This window comes from Rhea pennata, chromosome 4, assembly GCF_028389875.1.
Source record: "Rhea pennata isolate bPtePen1 chromosome 4, bPtePen1.pri, whole genome shotgun sequence".
In the NCBI taxonomy this organism is placed as follows: Eukaryota; Metazoa; Chordata; class Aves; order Rheiformes; family Rheidae; genus Rhea; species Rhea pennata.
The window spans coordinates 1,998,989-2,018,507 of NC_084666.1; the positions used below are offsets into that span (position 1 = coordinate 1,998,989).

General features: G+C 44.8%; 1 protein-coding gene across 1 annotated transcript in view; it reads right to left on the reverse strand.

Moving 5' to 3' along the window:
- Positions 1–19,519, reverse strand: part of SFXN5 (sideroflexin 5) — a 111,881-nt gene that overhangs the window by 8,554 nt on the left and 83,808 nt on the right. The window contains exon 12 of the mRNA XM_062574473.1: positions 13,143–13,260. Within this exon, the coding sequence (XP_062430457.1) occupies positions 13,143–13,260 (118 nt within the window). The remainder of the gene's footprint in view (positions 1–13,142; positions 13,261–19,519) is intronic.

Sequence of the window (19,519 nt, forward strand, 5' to 3'; positions counted from 1 at the left end):
TAGCTCTTTCTAGTAATCCCAGAAACGAGGGGCCTTCCCTCTTCTCACCCTCCCCATCTTCACCCGGTCACTGCTATCTAGGAGCCGCCAGTGTGAATCCTGCACCGTGATCCTGCAACGATTCATGTATATAGTGAGTGTAGGAGGAGGAGACCAAGTGGTAAGACACATGTGTCATAAATTCACCACCTATATACAATGATGCAGAAGCTCAGGCATGAAACTAAATCAAGAATCAAAGTGAAGTTGCCCTGGAGAGAGACAAGCTGAGACAAAAGCATGATTTGTTGTGTAAAAAAAAGAACCAAATGGAAGGTCTTTGAAGGAGTTAAGTCTCTCATCTTCTAGAGAAGAAGGTCTGCTCATGTGTAGAAGGCAAGCACTCAAGAGATAAGCCAAATGGATTTCTACAGGAGCTGCTCTCATCCAGATCCTGAACGGTCTCATCTCTAGTCTAGTACAACAGCAGAACCACACATACTCTCACCTCAAGGCAGTCAGTGCCGAGGTGAAGAACCCTTATTCACGAGAGGCTGTTCTCCTGAAATCGTGCAGGGCATTCAGGACAAAAGGAGGCTTCTTCCATTAGGTCATGAAGAAGTCACGTTGCAGACTTTGTTGGGGGAAATTCAAGCCAACTAATGGACGGAGGAGTCATCAGCCCACCTAAAGTATCATCTTGAGAACCCCCAAAACTGCAGAGTTCAGAAGCACTGCAACTCCTTGTTCTTTACTGGAATATGAGGTGTCAGCAGATAGAGTTATCTTCCCTCTTTGGAAGAAAAAAATCCCCTGCTTCCAAACACTGAAAGAGGCAACTTCACCTACATCTAGGAACTGGAAAAGAAGGGCTTGGTTTCAGGAAATGCTGACCACCCTCAGCTCTCTGTGAAATACCTGATTTTTCTCATACCTGGAAGTGGACTGAAAGACATACCCTCATCAACCCAAATGGCTTCATCTTGCCAAAATCAGATCAGGATTAGAGTACACCAGGCCTTTAATCACTGCAACACAATCTTCTCTTTCTGTCCTAAGCTGCTGTGGAAAATCCTGGTGTGCTCCAGAGGGGACTGCCCTTCAGTGTTGGGCTGTGCAAGTCTGTGCCATAAGAATATTTGGGACACGAAAAGGGTGTTGCAAGAGAGCTCTGCTAGACAAACCTAAAGTGGCTGACAGAAATCTTCCCTAAAGGCGAATGAAGGAGCAGGGTTTTCAAGAAGTGCAATAGTCTCTGCTGGAAGAAGCAAAGGGAAATTGTGTCATCACAGTTTTGACAAAGGCAAGTTTCCTCTTTGACAAAAATGAGCAGTTAGGTCCATTTTAATATAAATCTCACAAGAAGAACAGAAAATTTGCTGCTATTTGGTGAGAATGTCAAACCCTGCAGATCTCCAGTTATTAGGCAGGAAAACTGTGAAGGGTATTACAGGAACTTAGGGATATCTTTGTTGCTTTAACAAAGCTAAGCAAGTTCCTCAGGACCCAAGTCTTCTTTGTATTCCCTTCTCTTGAAGGACCAACAGACTCATCCGAAACTGGTTGCTAGATCCAAATAATTTAAAAAGCAATTATAGAGAATTACAAATGCTTGTGCTTAGGAAATGTGATTAATAAGGCATTTTCTACAATAACCAAGTATAATTACTGCAGGTGAGTCTGGACAACAGGCCTTCCTTTGCTCATATCCTTAACTTCTCACTTGGAGTACTCAGATGTATGGTTGCTCCAGATGAGCTAAAACAACTATTTTGGAATAAGCAGTGGAGGACTTAGACAACCCTGTGTACTGTGGCTCTAACCCGTGGTTAGGATAGGCACATCCAATGGCATGGGAGGCGTGAGCGAGGCAACAGCCAGGGAAGAGCAAGAGAAGCACCCAGTTGCACCAGACAGAAAGGTTGCTCCAAGACCAGAAAGGGGAACCAGTTCTCAGGGTGGGCTGGCAGACAGAAAGGAAAGGTCTCGGCTTTCCGGCCAAGAAGAAGCCGGAAGAGCTGCAGGAGGCTTGGTGGCCTGAACAGAGCAAAAGGAGACCGGGGCTGAGATCCCCTGCCCTGGGACAAGGGGAGGCATCCTTGGGGGGAAGTGCTTTGGGAGAAGCCGCTCTGTTTATAGTAGGTGCTGCTGAAAGGTGTCCCGAAGAAAGACAGCAATTAACAGGCCTGCAAAAAATGGCTTCTTTCCACAAAGTGCCTTTTAAGTATGTTTTTTGAGCTACTTTAAGGGTTAATGTTTAGCTGTTTATCCGGAGTTGTCGGATGTCAGCTCTTTCTTTTGACTCCTAATGGCTTATAGCCATCAGGAGGTGAAGACTCCTCAAAAGAGATGGTGTCAGGAATGTTTTTTTATGCCCACTAGCACCCACACACCTGCAGGAGCCTGTGCTTGCAGGATAGATAGTTTACATACTTGAACCTGTATCCCAGGGACAGAGATATAAACATGAAACCAGATCCCTGTCTGACACTGCTGTCAAAGCCCCTGGGCAGTACGAAAAGGTCCTTTCTCTCACACCCACGTTGAATGACCACAAATAACAGTTCACTTCAAGCCACTGCTTCGCACTAAGAATACGCTCTGCTGGTCCAGATTACAATTTTAGGGTTAGATCTTGTGAAATTTTCAGTACCTTCAACTCCCACAAACTTTACCTTTGCTCCTGAAACAAAGGGCCACTCTTACACACAGACTTCAAAAACCAGCCAAGTCACAAATCAAAGCCTCTCGGACAGGCAAGGTGAGAACAAAGACGCCGTCTCCAAATCAATCACAACGCTGCTCACTCGTGACCTTCCCAGGCACGAGATGTCACTGAGCCTAATAATTACCCTGCAAGGTGCAAACAGGCCAGGCGGGTGTAAATCTAACCACTACAAGGCTTCCTACACTCTTTCAAAACCTGATGGTGGAGCTGATGCCCCTGAAGATAGGGTCCTTCCTCTTCCTCTGCTCTTGAGGCAGAGAATGACCACGCTTCCCCCAAAGTGCAGACTGCAAGGGCAAGTAGCTCCATCCCTACTCAAACCAAACCTTCCCTATCCTACTAAACCAACAACAACAGCACCAACGCAGACAGGGACTAGAGCCACAATGCAAATGTTTGCTCACTGTCTCTGATAAAACGCGAACTCATTTCACAGCTGTTGCCAAGCTATCATTGGAAAATACCTCCTCCTGCACTCAGCCTGGACAGGCAGCCTCTCACTTACCTTGGAAAAGGAGATATTTGCTCCCAAAAAGGAGTGGTGCCTGAGATGCCCCAAGCCCAGCCGGTTTTGGACTGAGCTGACATGGGAAATGTTTTGATTTCATGTTGTAACAGAAAGAAATGAGAAAAAGAAACAAGGAAAGAGGAGCTGTTCTGATCCAGAAATGTTCTTCACTTTGCAAAACCAGTTCCTTTTCTTCTGGTTGCCTCTCAGGTAAGCAACCCCATAACACAAGGAATTTCTGAGAGATGAATCAAAACGGCACTGCTCAGAGTTACGCTGGGAGTCTGGGTCCCTGTTGATCATCAGCAAATCACCTGCCCAAAGAAAACTTAGGAGATGGCCCTGCAACAAGGTAGATGCTGCTCTGCTAGATAATTGCTACACTTGCATTTGGAACTGTCTCTGCATCATATCGAACCAGAAAAATGAAGAAGGAAATTACCAAGTCATGGTATCTCCTCCATCACGCAGTCCCAGAAATAGAACTTAAAATAGCATCAGACAATAGTGATGGAGAGTTATGATAACGAGGCCTTGAGGTTTTCCAGAACTGGGGGGGAATGAGGGTGTCACACTCGTGTAGAACCTGGATTCTTTTTCTTTTTGGTTTGCTTGGGTTTTTTTACAAGCTTTTTGCAGAAACATCAACCACTAAACTGAAGCCACACTTGAAGCAGAAGGGAGTGTGTGGATGCTGGAGAGTGGACACAGAGTAGCTGCAGTAAATTGGTTCAGCAACTCAGGCTAAAGTCTTCCCATGGGAAGGGAATTGGGGGGACTACTAAGTTCTAAGCATTCCCGTGAGTTTAGGAATACCTTAACTAGGGAAAGGTGCTGGAGAACAGGGTTCACAGCATGTGAGCCTGCCTGCACCGGCCATGTCTGCGCTCACCAACTCCAAAAAGCTCTGGTGTCCCTTAGACTGGGGCTTGAAAATTTATGAAGTGGAGGGTGGGTCTGGTCTTGTCAGCTGGCTCTAACCTGTGGTCAGGATAGGCACATCCAAGAAACATAGCAAATGCTCTGGCCTGGTTTCCTCATGGTCACACTGGAGCCAACAACAGAGATGGAGAAAGCTGGAACAGCCAAGGATGAGCTGACATGACAGGCAAGAAAAGAGCAGGAACAGGGGCAGATCTCTCTGGCCAAGAGCAAGTCCTTGAGAGAGTGACTTGGGTAGGAGGCACGAGATGGCTTGGGAACAGTTTGTGGGCATCTACAGTGCACAGAATTAACACCAAAAATTCCTATGACTATTAGTGGTAACAGCTCATCGCCATTCCTGGAGAACTGCAGACCCCCTTCTAGCTCCCTGTGCACTTCTCTGCAAGCCGAAGCACAAGGATGAACCCAGCCAAACAAGCTCAGAGCATCTAAATACTTTCAGTAAGGCAAAGACACCTCCATGCTGGCAGTCTCCTGGGCAGCAGCCTTCCTGAGCAACACAGTTAGAAGGAAACTAAAAGTTAGGCTTGCTGGGGGTAATCTACAGCACCGGAAACAGGCTACAGTGATTTTTTTCTCCATGCCTGGTTGTTTTTACAGGAAAGGTGTTCTGCAGCTCCCAGGCTGCCAAGGTGGGAGAGGAGGCATGGAGTGAAGGTATAAAGGGAAGGCCAAAGGGTAAGACCAAGGGAAGGCAGTGCGTGAAGTCTGGCTCCTCGGGAAACACTCGCGGGTCTGTACATCCTGCTCTTACCAGATGGTGCAGGTGAACAAAAACCGGAGAAGTGAGCAAGGCATCAAAAAGAGGGTTGGAGGGGGGGGACCAGCCAGGGAACACATCTCTTCTGCCTGACGCTCTCAATCAGAGAAGGCTGGTGAGAATAGGGACGGGACGGAGGTGGCAGAGAAACAAACAGTAAAACCCACTCCTCTTCGAAACCAATGGGGTGCAAAACCTTTCTGACAAACTGGCTGTTCAGCCTGGAGTCAGGTTTGAGTTTATTGCTCCTCCCTTAGCATGCAGCCCCAGGCCATAGCTGCAGCTTTTCCTGTCCAGTAGGCTCAGTTATTAGAGGGCCACCTTTGAGATGGACAGGCCAGGATTACCATTGCGCTGCGTAACCATGATCCCACAGAATCACAGAATCACAGAATGGTTGAGGTTGGGAGGGACCCCTGGCGATCATCTAGTCCAACCTCCCTGCTCAAGCACGGTCACCTAGAGCATGTTGGACAGGATCTCCAGAGTATCTCCAGAGAAGGAGACTTCATAACTGCTCTGGGCAATCCCATCTCTCTGAATGAGCTATGGGGCCAAAAACTGAAAACATGGCAGAGCTGAGCAAGGGTGACTCTTCCGACTGTGCTTTGAGCAGCTCTGGCAACTTAATGGAGACTATGAAAGCAAAGGCTGCAGAGATCTTTGCTTTCCACTGCTTGGTGAAGGCATGGTCCTGTCCCTGTGCTGGAAGACATGACTCTTCAGTAATGCCAGATTAAGGCTATGGTCCTCTGATGTCAAAAATCAGCTCAAATAAGCTCTGTTAGTCATGAATCAAAATAAACTAGAGAGGCCTCAGACCAAAATTAGCATGCCACTACTTCCTGACTACTTGCTAATACTCTATTACCGCTGGGGCATGTAGAGCTACAGCTGTATTAAATAATAGGAACCCAAATCCATTATCAGGCCCTGGGGACAACTGGTACAGCCCAGCTTGCATTCATATGGCCTCCCTCTCCCCAATGAAGAGGGTGACTTTATTCATAGCGCTCACTGTGAAGCAGTTCCTGGAAGTGCTGCCCTCAGTCACACCAGGCATTAGATGGGAAGTGGTGGCTGGCATGAGTTAAAACTGACCCAGAGAGAATGCAGACATAGTGTCCAGTCTGGACACCATGGGCCAGTGACCCAGCTTGTGCAAGGGTCTGGCTAGTACAGACCCAGTCTATGACCTCCATGGGCTATTATTTCTTATCAAGGATGAGCTAGCAACTTACATTTCAGTTTAGTGCAACTGTTTCAAACCTGTGTGTTTAGTATCATCCTGCTACTTCCCAAACATCACCTCCTCCCCCATTACTTTCTCCTTCCAAATGCACGACTATGTACTGTCCTTCACATAAACAGGTCACTTATTTGTCCTCCAACCTCAGAGAGCAATGAATCCATCCTTAACAAAAACACCAGACACAAACCTTGTTTTGCACTATTTTTCATCTGAAACCTAGATTAGAGCTCAACACATTTCCAAGTACCATAGCTCTTCTCTCTAGTCCAACGTGAACCACATCATCATTCAATCACTCAAGTATCATACAAATCCTGGTGGGTTTCTACTCAAGTAGAGAGAACTACATGGAACTTAAGTGGGCTCACACAGGTCAGCTACACATTTTAAGCTCACACTGAAACTAAAGGTAGTCTTGCCCATGTCACTGCTAACAACCAGAGGGAAAACTGGACCCTAGGAGAAAAATCTCAGAAGAGTTTCTTAATGCCTCAGAAGTCAATGATGGAGTGCCCAGTCTACGTGTCAGTAGGAAACCAAAGCCTTGGGGCATGGCTGTAGTCACAATCTTCTTCTATCTTTTGGAGACACATGCAACTGAGATCCAGCCTCCTACAAGTCCTTAAGGACCTTGTAGCACTTCTTTCCTAAGAGCAGTTCTTTTCAAGATCAACCTCCATCACAAGGGTAGATTTTGGGCAGCACACTTAGGTCACCAGATTCTCAGGAAACCATTCCTCAGAACCAGAAGCAAAGAAATACCACAGAACTTCTCACTTCTCAAGCATTTTTCCCTGTGGCAGCTGGCAAATCCTTTCCTTTGCTTCTCATCCAAGTTGGACAAAATTACTGCAGAGAATCCCTCCTGCTCCCCTCCCCCAATGCAATGTAATCCCAAGGGAGAAATGGTTTCATGAGGACCCCCTGCTGTCTTGCATCTGATTTCCCTCCTAAGTATGGTATAGGGAAGCGTCTCGAGGGCTATGGCTGTGACCTCCATACAGCTCTTTTGTCAAGTGCCATTTCATTAAAAAATCAGCCTTTTAACTGTGGACACATTTCAACCTCACCAAATCTGCTAATTATTGACAGTTGGTGAAGAGGAGATTTCACTTGTTCCTCCTGTTAAACTGCATCTAATTAGTAATTACTGGTTCACTGTCATCTTTACTGCAATAATCCCACTGCACATTGGCTCATTAACCTTTTGCTTTTCTAAAGCAGCCTGCCAACAAGATGAAGGCTAAAACAGATTGGAAAACAATAGCTCAGCCTTGGATTTTAGGCTGTTTATTCCCCTTGTCCTGGAGATCCAAAAGGAAGATTATTTTTAAGAAAAGGCTTTCAGCTGAAATCAGCCTAATTCTGGAAGATAGTTTGTTTTGCCCTAACCAGCTACGAAGGCCCTTTAAACTTAACCTGTGATGAAGGCATGGGTACTAACAGAGCTAGTGCAAAGGTTTCTCTGCCATCAACTCCTGCCACAGATGCTGCAGCTCCATTTCTCACCCAGGTTTATCCTTCTTTATCAGCACCATTCAGTGGACTAGGTGTGGGATGAGCAGGTTTCTCTGGGTTTATTGCACACTTCAAGTCCAATAGCATCCTCTTTGATGCTGCAAAATCAATGCTCTGGATGAGCAGGGACCAAAGAGTGGAAAATCAGTGGAGCAACCCCATGGTTCTTTCTTTTGCTGCTACACTGAATTTAATTTACACAAGTCCCATTTTCAGTTTGGAACTGTCACAGCTGTTTCTATTGGCAGTGCATAACTGAGTAGGAGTTGTCAGTGGGGATGCTGTAGGATAGGCAGCTAGAAAAGAGATTCCCTGGGGGGCTTGAGAGGCAGTTTCAGGTTGTGGGCTAAATGCATTAACTAGATGTTTCTCCTAAACTTAACAGTAGTGAATTATTTAATGCACATGTATGTATTTAGATATTGGAGCTAATGCTCTATTGGGATGAAAAGTATATTTCTCAGGAAAAGAAGTTTTCTCAGACTCAGGGACCCATGTCTTTACAGCTGACATTAGGTTTTTATTTTTTAAGGCTATCTTCTTCAAAATCATAACACTTAGAAACAAGCTGTAATTTTGGAGAACACTTGTAGACAGGCGAGTGGATTCCATCTGTGCCAAATCGAGGAAAATATGAGGCCTTAGGCTGACTAAACACCAACCCAAGAGAAGATCTGGATGCACTATCTTTCTGAGCATGTGAAGGTTCAGCTCCATGATTTTCATTTAGTCCATAGTGACGTTTCTGTACACAGTCAGAGCTGGGTTATAATTTCTCTTATGCTGCCTTAAAGCAGGTATGATTCTACTGACTCTGAAGTAGCAATGGTTGACGTATATTGATGTATATTGTTAGTGATATATAAGCAGAATCAAAGAGAGCGAGCAGGGTGGCGAGACGGTGGCTCTTGAGTTACATTAGCCCATCAGCAGTTCAAGTGGGGCTTCCATGCCAGAATATCACACAAGCAATAACAGGACCATGTTGGTCTGAGGCTGCTCCCCAACTGTGAGAAGCAGCGAGCCAAGAGGGGTTGCCAGTGCCCACGTTGCCAGGTCACCCACAACCAAACACGGGACTCCCAGGAAGCCAATTCCTGCCTCTGAGTCACTCCTGGGGCTCTCCCTCTCCTCAGCTCTCCAAGCTGTGTGATACGTGCCTTGTAGGCTTTTGGCCATGGGTGCATTTAGGCCTGAAGTTCACAGATACAGCAAGGCTGGCCCATTCTTTCACGAGTACTAGCAGAGTTCTAAAAATGTATCCAGGTTACCTGCTCTACTAACCCTCAAGAAATATGTCAAAATTTGCCTTTTTTTACAGGTAAATGGGAAGTAGGTATTTGGCAAGACAGAGAAGGGGAATTTTGGTGGTACTTGATTTAGTGGCTGCATTTCTCTGGGACATTTATTAAATCTGTTGCAAGGATTTAATTCTGCTTCTGTGTGAAGCATGCTCAGAACCCCCGTTAAAGGAGTGGATCAAGGGAGGCCAGTCAAGCTCCAATGCTAAAATCAGAGCTTAATAACATATCAGCTTTTGCATTTACTCTCTGACTAAAGAAAAAAGGACTGTGAATGTGTGATTAAGTACATAATTTGGCTCATTTACAATTCCTTAAAGGGTTGCTCTTCAGACCATAATCATATTTTTGGAGCAGAACAAGCCTATCACATTCTTGTTGTTAATAATTTACTCCCTGGGTAGAGCTCATTACAACAGCATCATCTCAGTAGTGTTATGTTCATAGCTGCTTCACTGACTGCAGTTATGGAAAAAAAGCAAACACATGCATACATACATACCTACATTTATATATGGAGTGAGAATGAGAACACTTGGAACAGGGTCAATTTCCAGACATTCGGTAAAGTCCATTATCTAGTTGTCTGACACATTCATGGATCAGTGACGAATGATCAAAAAATCACACGATCATTGAGAGATGCTCTTTGCAATGAAAATCAGATTTCCTATCCAAGACTGTGAAGAAAGGGCTCTGAAGAGATTGTTTCAGATAAATCACTTAGTCTGCTCACTTGAATGGCCCCAAAGTAGCGACCACTGAGAAGATCTCAATGGAGTTCTGCAGAAAGGGATGAACACTTTTATACATATGTGCATTTACAATGAATGCAAATATGATTGGAAGATTGATCAGATTGGGCTTTAGAGAACCTGATTCCTCAGCTTCAAGAGGTCCAGCTACGCACGCTGAGATAACTCCAGTTGACCAGAGCTGAGGCCCTAGTAATGAGCTATGCGGCCGGTTGTAATGGTTTCTCATCGACATGATGCGTGGGCAGAGAGCACATCATTCTGTTTGATCTACTAATCAGCACTGATTCATGTTTACACTGCAGATAACATTTCATCTGCTTCTAGAAGGTCATTTCCAAGTGATTCTGCATGGTTTCAGTATTGCTTGGTGCCTGCAATATTCTCTGAAGGAAGCTAGACCTTAATCTTCCCTTGTGTCAGAGGGCACTCGAATTCATGCAACCGTTAGCATCAACACAATTTTTCAAGCTGCAGTATCACATGCCACACATTATATCACATCTTTCACCCATAAAGCTCAGACCATACCAAAACAGGCAGAAAAGCCTCATGAGTTTCATTTTATAGCTAGAGAACCTAACACAATTAATAGTAATTTTTGTAGTGTACGAATTCTCTGAATTTCTTGCATTTGGGTACCAAACCCTTAGTTCCTGCTGACCTTAGCTCAGAGACTCAGGTGAGGAGTGATGCTGGGTGAACCTAAAGAAAATACTGGAAATGCACTAAATTTCAAAAAGAAATGATAGGGCGAGTTTGCTGTCTACGCTGAAAGAATAGTTTGGTTTGGCCAACACTATTAAACATGTGCTGTCAACGACAAGGAGGAAAATATACAGTGACTGCTATTGAAGGTCTGAGAAGACACAAAGTCTGGGAAAATGATAAATAATTAAAAATTAAAAGCAGAGGTCACTGGTACAGGGACACCTGGATCACACAGTGATCTGTGGAAAGAAAGTCAATGCGCATCATACTATGCTCAAACATAAAGTTACTGCTGGAAGCAAAGACTGTACAGCATGGGGGACAGTGGCAGTGCATAACCTTTCAGGTAAATGAGCTTGGTGGTAAATTCTGCGGTCCTGCTTCCCTGATTATTTTGAAAGGAGACCCATCAGGAAAGGTCATGGCTACCTTCCGGTGTTGCAGTTCCTTTCCCTGCAAAGGGGATGATAAATCCTTCCAACGTGAACTTTGGACATACCCCAGGCACACACCTTGAATGGGTGCTGGACTTGGGAATACCCCCCTGTCCTTCATAGCCAAAAACTCCAAGCAGAATTTGAGCAAACAGTTGATGGACCATGAGCCAAGGTGTGAGCTCATGCCAAAACGACTAACAAACGACTCTGTGGATGTATGAACTTAAGTAGGAGTAGGCAAATCACATTGCCCCTGCAACTTGTACTTGCACACAACTTCTTACTGGAATACTGCATCTGGTTCTCATGCAAATGACCCCAAAAGGATATTGAATAATTAGAAAGAGTTTGAGGAAGAGACACGTAAATCATTAAAGCTTCCAAAAAAAGTGTTTTAGCAAGAGCCTCCAAGATTGAGATACATTCAGCTTTCTAAAGAGAAGATTAAGGGACAATTTTATCTCAGCCTGTAGACAACTAGAAGGACAGGAGAAAATTCATAACATGTTTTTCAGTCTAGCAGACAAGTGTGCAACAAGCTTCTCTGGCTACAAGTTGTAGATAAATCCATCAGACTAGAAAAAAAAGGAATTAACTAGTGGAATAACATAGCAAGGACTGTGATACCAATTTCTGATCAACTGTTCTAGTTCAAACAGAAAGAACACCATTAAAGTCCTTTACTTTGTTTAACAGAGGTTTTATCATTTCATAATAGTGATCCTTCCTTGGTTTACAATCTGCAACTCTCCAAACACTGAATGATTAAAATTAATGACCAAAAAAAAAAAAAAAATCTTAACAATGTGTTCAGCTAACTTGGGTATAAATGATTTAATTAGCCATTCTGCCTGTTCTCTTTTTCTTTTACAGCTCATTTTCAGAATTCTCATCCTATCTTCCGTCTTGCATTTTAGCAGCCATGAAATGCAGTATCTGCTTGGTGCAAAACTGTGGGATTTTTTCCCTTGGAAATCACTTAGACTCAGAAAAAATATTATATTGGAGCATTGACAACGCAGTGTAGAACACAAAGCCCCAACAACCCCTGCTCCATACGTTGTGTCTTTGGGGATACAGTCTAGAAGACGAAAGGGCAGAAGGCCTCCAAGAAACTCCAGGGAAGTGCACCTGCTCGTAACATGTACTTTTGTTGTAACTGATTGCTTGATGGACAGACTATGGTAATACCAAGGAAACAACGCTGTCCTGGGAGAGCGGGAGGTGAACCATGTTCTGCCTGATGCAGCTCTGTTCTGACTAAGCTCATATTCACAGAAAAGACAGGAAGAGCCCAGCTTGACTCTCGCAGCAAGAGTCATCGTCAGAAACACAAACATTGTCCGTCTTGTGATCTGACCACATCTGACCTGGACATCACCAGAAGAGGAGAGAGTTACCCACAGTGCCAGCAGAGACACTTTTCTGATTGCAGATCAGGCTGGCAGCATGTTATCCTCACACACTTTTGGTAATCTCCTATTCCAACTCCTCTGCCCCACAGTTCCCTGGTGCTGTTATTAATTACCTTTACATGCTAAACATCCTCTGTACAGGAGAGGTCTGAAGCAGATCACTGCTGGGGAAGAACACAAGACACGATGGATGGAAGGGAGGAGGATCATGCGGTCCTCTCCCTTGTGTCTTTAGAAGTAGGTTTATTGGGTGGAACAAAGATCCTTCTATTCAGTTCTTTTGTGCTCTCTAGAAAGGTGTATCCCACCATACGACCCAAGCACTGGCTAATGTTAGACAAAAGCCGTGTGATATTAATCTACGCCACGCTAGCAAGTGTTAAGAGGCAGGGACTGACAGAGCCATCTCCTCCCCAGTGAATCTGCACTTGTTCAAATGAAGGAGACAGCAGTGGACTTCCTCCACAGAAGGAGCCCAGGAGGAACGAAACATTCAATGGCAGAATTGATTTCTGCTGTCAGCACATCTCTCACATACCATGCACCCTATTTCTAGTGTGTCCCCTCTCCCTTCCCATTTCTAAGCCAACGTAACCTGTGTATGGCTAACTAGGAGCAGCATGAATTCCCTCGACTCTTGCTACACAATTTACCCAAAAGCAAAGAGCTCTTACGGTTTTATCTCCTTAGAGCTACTGTGATGGGTATCTGCTGCCTCACTAGGGAAAAAAAAGGAAAAAAAATGACGACTATTATCTAGGAAGGCAAAACAAGCAGCAGCACTAGTAAGCAGCTCTGAGATATCCCCGACTACTGCCCAGACACATACTGACCTCAGACATCTGCGGGAAGAGACTGATGGCCAAGGGAAGGGCCAGGCCAAAGGCAGCGAGGCACACAAGGCTTTGAACTGGGAGAATCATCCGGGGACGGGACCTCAGGAGGGACGTTCTGTAAAGAAAAGGCTGCGTTAGCCCATTCCATAGACCACGTTAGCACACGCCACCATCCGAATAGATGCTAGTGTTCGCTCAGACCTGCTGGCCTCCTACATCCCAGCTGGTGTTACAACCTGTGTGGAGACCAGATCTGCCTGACGTATGACTCTAGCCCCTCATTTTGAAGATCGGGGATAATAAAGGATTGCATTCTCCTGCCTTTTTTCATGTCATGTAGGATCCTTCTCATCCTACCAATAAGAACAGATTCACCGATAGAAAAGCATGATCCGGCCCCGGGGCAGTCCTGTCTGAGTACAGAATACTGTGGTTCTCCACTCGGCAGTGTTACACAGCCATGGACCACTTTAGTGCTCAGTTCTCCCAAATTCAAACAGGATTGCTTCACACACACTTTCCCCATTTCAAACCAGTCTCACACTGGTGTAAACAATCCACAAGGTGATGTGGACACATGCAGGTGTTGCCTGCACTAAGGCTCTGGAGCTGATGCTGAGTGAGCAGAAGGAAATGAGGCTCCTGAGAGCCATACTTCACAGAGGACTTTGTCATTTCTGTAACAGAATGGTGCTGAAAAAGGCATTTGATTTTGTTAATGGCATAATAAAGTAGTAAAATTGACAATATCTTAATTTGTTAAAAATCAAACATCTTTAGAGTGGGTGATAAGAATGTTTTAACACTAGCTGTCCCCAGGGGATATTTATGAGTTTAAGATGTGTTAACAGCAAACGCTCAAAGATATCTGCAAGGTCAAGTTCTGATAACGACCCATTAAGTGACCCTAATGATGCAATTAACACTGAATGACATGGACAGCATTCAGGCAATAGAAGCTGGTATTTTAAGTGTGTTACAGGATACAGGACCTCAGACAGTTTGCAAATGAGTGTGAACTGGATGCTTTAGGGAGGAAAATAGAATCCTTGAGGGTTTTGTTCGGGAGTTATTTTCACCGAAATGATGCCTGTCATTCAACTTTTTTCCACCTATTTGAAACAACCGAGAATACTAAAAAGAGAGAGCAGCTTGGTGGGGGGCGGGGGGGGTTGCCCAAGTATTCAGCAGACTTCAGCAATACAGACAGTCAGCTGGACTGACCAGTGGGCCGCCAGCTCCTGCCTTAGTCCCAGCATGTCTCCCTTGCAAAGGATGCTGATGCTTCGAGGTGTCCTGCCACCGAACACGGGCAGAAACCTCCTAGTTAAATGCCTTTCCAATGGGATAGCAGCAGAGGAGCTCTCCTGGGCAGAGAAGGTCTGACACAATTTTGGAGGCCCATCTCCCTGTGCAGCCTGAGTCTGCCGGAAACGCAAGATAACAGATTACCTCAACCCCCATCTGCTTCACATCTCCTGCAGGCTACAAGTGTGCACCTGACAGATTATAACAGAGCAGCTGATAGGTGGGAACTCGTTACCCTGCTGCAGGTTTTGTGCGTGTGTCTGAATGTCCAGACTCCTTGCCCTTGGCTACCAATGACTGCTGAATGGCTGTCTTCATCTCAAGAAGGTGTGGTAGAAGTAGAAAAGGAGAACCAGGAAAGCAGCATCCAGACCTTTAACTCTGCCAATATCTTAACTCCTCGCTAATAAGTGACTCAGAATTGAGGTTAACAATTTGTCCCATGAAAACTAGGCTTTTACTTTCCAGTATTTGGCTACTTTGCTCTGAACAGATCATGATTTAAGCTAAAGGCCCCTGCAGAAGTCTGCGAGCATTTCATGGGGATCAGGGAAGCAGGCCTCCTTGCTCCGTACGGTAACTGCACTCTCAGACTGCTGTTCTGTACGAGAGACACTCGAGATCTGCCAGCAATGAGCTGTGACAACTAGTCCCTGGGACGCAGAGGGGCAATTGCTGGAACTGATTTATTCTTATGCTTAAAATGTCGTGATCCATTAGAGCCCTTGCTGAGAAAAATCACAAGACCAGCATCCTTCTAGCCTCCCTGGAGCACAGTTTAGAACCAAGACATCACCCTGACACTTTAATTTGGAAGCTGCACCCTCTTTAATTACTGCCCTGTTGGGGACCTTATAATCACCCAAGGAAAAACTAAACCAATTTAAAATGATCCCTGGTACAGCCTCCAGGTGTGATTTCCAGGAGTGTTTCAGACTCAGGCCAGTTCAAATTACAGTGGCTAACCTCCTAATTAAGAAGAGTTATGGCTTGATTTAAAAGGGGGAGGGGACTAATTAACACATGTAGTGTAATGTCTTAATTGGGATTCAGATTCTAAAATTTGTGTAGTTCAGAATAAATGACTCATGATCAGTTGAGAGGTCACTTTTCTTTGGTCCCTAGGATCCCTGCTAGCGACACAGATCTTGGAAGAAAATTTAGTTAATTATTCTATGCTGCATTTTGTTACTTGTTAAATACAACCAAAAACTACCTCTTTTCACCCACGACACCCTCCCTCCCTCCCCACCTCCCGCCCCATGAAAGTGCATGATTAGACTGTTCCTAATGGCTTAATTGCAGAGTATTGTATTATAGCAAACTGTAACTAAACAAAACAAATTTCCATTTGTCAAAGAGCGAATTATGTTACTGCATTGTCCCGGGTGCTCCACCTGGGTGTGGAGGTCTACACCTTTAGATCCTCCTTTGCCATTTGCATCTTCTGAACCAGACTGCCACACTCAGAAGAAGGTAAATACGATTAATGTTTATATATTGTTCTTTGGATGCACAAGAACTTGCATTTTCGAATATTTTCCTCTCCCTTTGTCTCTCTTCCCTTCGCCTCCCTTTTTTTCAAGATTTGTTTCTTTACTCTCCTTCAAACCCCTAACGCTTATTCTTTCTTTAATTTGCTGTCATGAAATTGCCTGGCAGATAGAAATAAGGGAGTAACGTGTTGGGGACCTCCTGGCTTACTGATCTTAGGTAGCATTTACTGTTAACAGATATACCTAAACCAGCTAGACCTTAAGGGTAACATGTAAATATGTATGAGTGTGCATGAACATAGGTATATACACAGACACACGCATACTTGTACAGACAGTACATCTGCTCCACAGAGACAGTGTGTTGTAGATCTTGTAAATACACCTTCATTCAACTTTCATCACATTGTTCATTAGTGGTTTAAATTTTGCATAATTTGGCAGCTGCCTCTGGCGTTTTTCAAGAGGTACTGTAATTTATTCCATATGGAAGTCGCTTGCTGTACTAAAAAGGAGTTATCGGGTTCAGTGAACCAGAGCTGTATTTGTCTAGAAGGAGGTGTCAGATGCTAAACTAAATATGACAGGAGTTAACCAAAGTCTCCCAGCTGACACATTCTGTGGGGTTTCGGTAGCACTGGGTATAAACAGGTTCAAAGCTAATATATACACTGCAAGACGCCGAGGGTGCCGGCAGGCTAAGAAAAGCACCGCAGGCTAAAGCCCTGAATATCCAAAGGCCTTCTGCAGTGAAAACAGAGTTAGGCATTACTTTCTTACCCCAGATAACTCACTCCAAATCCGGATTCTGCTCAGAGTGAGCAACATACCCCATCACTCCACCTGTGACCGTGGTCTGCTTTGGGGCTGCCCCGCTGCTATCTCTCGAGGATCCTTCCAAGCCAGCAAGCTTTCCTCGCTCATTCAGGACACTGCAGGAAAACCAGCTCTTCTGGGGAGCAGGGTCCCAGTCGGCAGCCCCAGGACCTGACCTGCCTTTCATAGGACCTCATCCACCAGAGGAAGGAGGAAGGATCCACCACCTCTTGCTCCAGCTGTTCCCGTAGTGCCCCCTTCAGGGACCCAACGGATGTAGATAGAGAGAGGGTGGGGTATTTTTTTGCTTGATTGACATAATTAAGGGAGCAGTTTCAATGTTTACTCTGGTAACAGCCATAACAATTTAAGGTGTCACTGCTGTTAGCTGTTTAGTTCAAACAAATTTCACTGCGGGCTTAGCTGGACAGAGCGACTTTGCACTTAAGAGGAGGAGAAGCACTGGTAGGAAGAGTTCTGCAAACTGCTGCAGGAAGAAAATGTCCAGCAAAAGGGCATGAACACAGGGACCACCTTCACATACATTTCTGCAGCAACAAAACAAGGTCTAAGCTGAAGAAAGCTCCCTTCTACCACCACCAGGCCATACGCTAAGCATTGGCTATCTATCAAGAGAGTAATTTTTTATACTGTTAGTCTGACTTAGCTATGCCAGAGTAGCTCTGAAATGTCCTTATTTTATGAGCTTATTTTCCCTTTACACGGAAACAGCCCTGACAACTGGTGAGTGAGGCTGCTGACATACTGTGGTGCTAGCAGCTCTGCAAGCCTCAAGATCAGGATGATGTGGAGATGAAGAAAGAGTAGAAAAGCTCCTCTTTCAGGAACACCACCATTCTGCTCCTTGCTTCTCTTTCAGCTCTTGCCCCCTGCCAACAGTTCCAGCTTTATCTCCCCTCCATAATTAGCATGGTCGGCTCTGCGGCCTTCTCTTGTCTAACCTGACACACATGAGCTCTTGGAGCTCATCCTCAGGTCTTCTGCACTTCAGACCCTCTTAAGTTGCCTCTGTCGTAAGGGGGGTGGGAAAGGCTTATGGATAAAGAGTTTCTGACTGACACTCTCCTGTCCCCACTGCTGGCTGTTTGTCCAAAGCATCCACAGCAGACACTGGTGGTGGACTGAGCTGTGGCTGGCTTGTCCACTACTTATCCAGAACACGTGAACCTAGTACCAGTGAATTTGGGCTCTTCCCACCACAGAGTTCAGCCTACAGGGGAACTGAACTTTGTAAGTACACACAGACTTGGACAGCCTGGATGGTCTGCAGATAGACCATGTGGATGATGGGCTTCAACTCTGCAAGAAACAGGAAGCTGGACAGAGACTATTGGAGAAGGCTTGGACAACAGCTGGTGCTTTCTGCAAGAATCATAGGATCATAGAATCAGCAAGGTCAGAAGGGACCTCTGGAGATCATCTAGTCCAACCTCCCCGCTCATTAGGGTCACCTAGAGCATGGTAGACAGGGTTGCATCCAGGCAGGCCTTGAAGATCTCCAGAGAAGGAGACTCCACAACCTCTCTGGGCAAAGAAACTTGTGCTGTTTCTGAAATTCCATCATAACTATCAGATAAAAAGATACACATAAACATACAAGGTACAAGAGGTCCAACTTCATGCAATGGATGTAATTGTTCCTGCATCTCTGTCATGTAAAAAAGTTGCAATGAAGTTTCCATTGTCTGCTCTAAAGCCAGCTACATCCTGTAGATGAGTTTTCTTCATCTTAGAGATGATGTGAAAGCAATATTTTTCTGTATTAAAGTTGCCAACATAGATATTATTTATAAAACTTAAATGAGACTACATCTGCACAAAATAACTGACACCGTGTTCCCCGCATGGCATATGTAGTCTCAAAATAAACATTGATTCTATATGTTAACTGCTTCAACAGAGCGTTCAAGCAGCAGGAAATGCATGAAACATGGGGAAAGAATGGAACGCTACGGAGCTCAGCAGTGGGAGGTAACATTGAATTACTTGGAGAGCAGAGAAGGCGGCCCTAGGAGTTAAAATACACAGCAGGCAAAGAAATGAGAGAAGCCAAGAGAGCTGAAAAAAATGGCACAAGAGACGAGAGAGGCAGCTGGGGGAGTTAAAACATGCAGATGGAGAGATGGCTGAGAGAGAGGAAAGACCTGGATCCAAGTGGAAAGACGACGACCAGGAACTGGCCACTTAAAATAAAACTTTTCAAATACTGAGATAAAAATGATGGAGCAGGTTTCCTATAAATCTGAAAACCACTGCTGGGACACCACAGCCTGCTCCTCAGGTGGTGCAACTCCCACACAACTTCAACACTGTCACCCATTTACACCTGGACTTCTACACAAGACAGGAGAGTCGCTTTCCTCCTCCATCACAACGTCAAATGTAGGATCCAGATTGCCATTTCTGATTCCAGATCTCCAGCCATCAAGTAATAAGCTGTCACCCTCATCTTTCTCATTTAGAGATACCGTCAGGATTTCTATAAATAAATTGATAATACATGCCTTGATATGATTCTCATTTTAAAAGTCCTAGTCTAACTAAAATTGCACTAAATTAAAAAAGCTGAACTTTTCACAGCCTCCTCCCCTATCAAACTGAGGAACTAAAATTGAAATATGCAAAGTTGGTTGAGAGGTTTTTTTTATTGTTTTTGAACTAACCCAAAACACTCCTGCTTCAAACTATCTCTTGGGTTACTGCCTCACAGATAACTTACGCGTGTACTCTCTG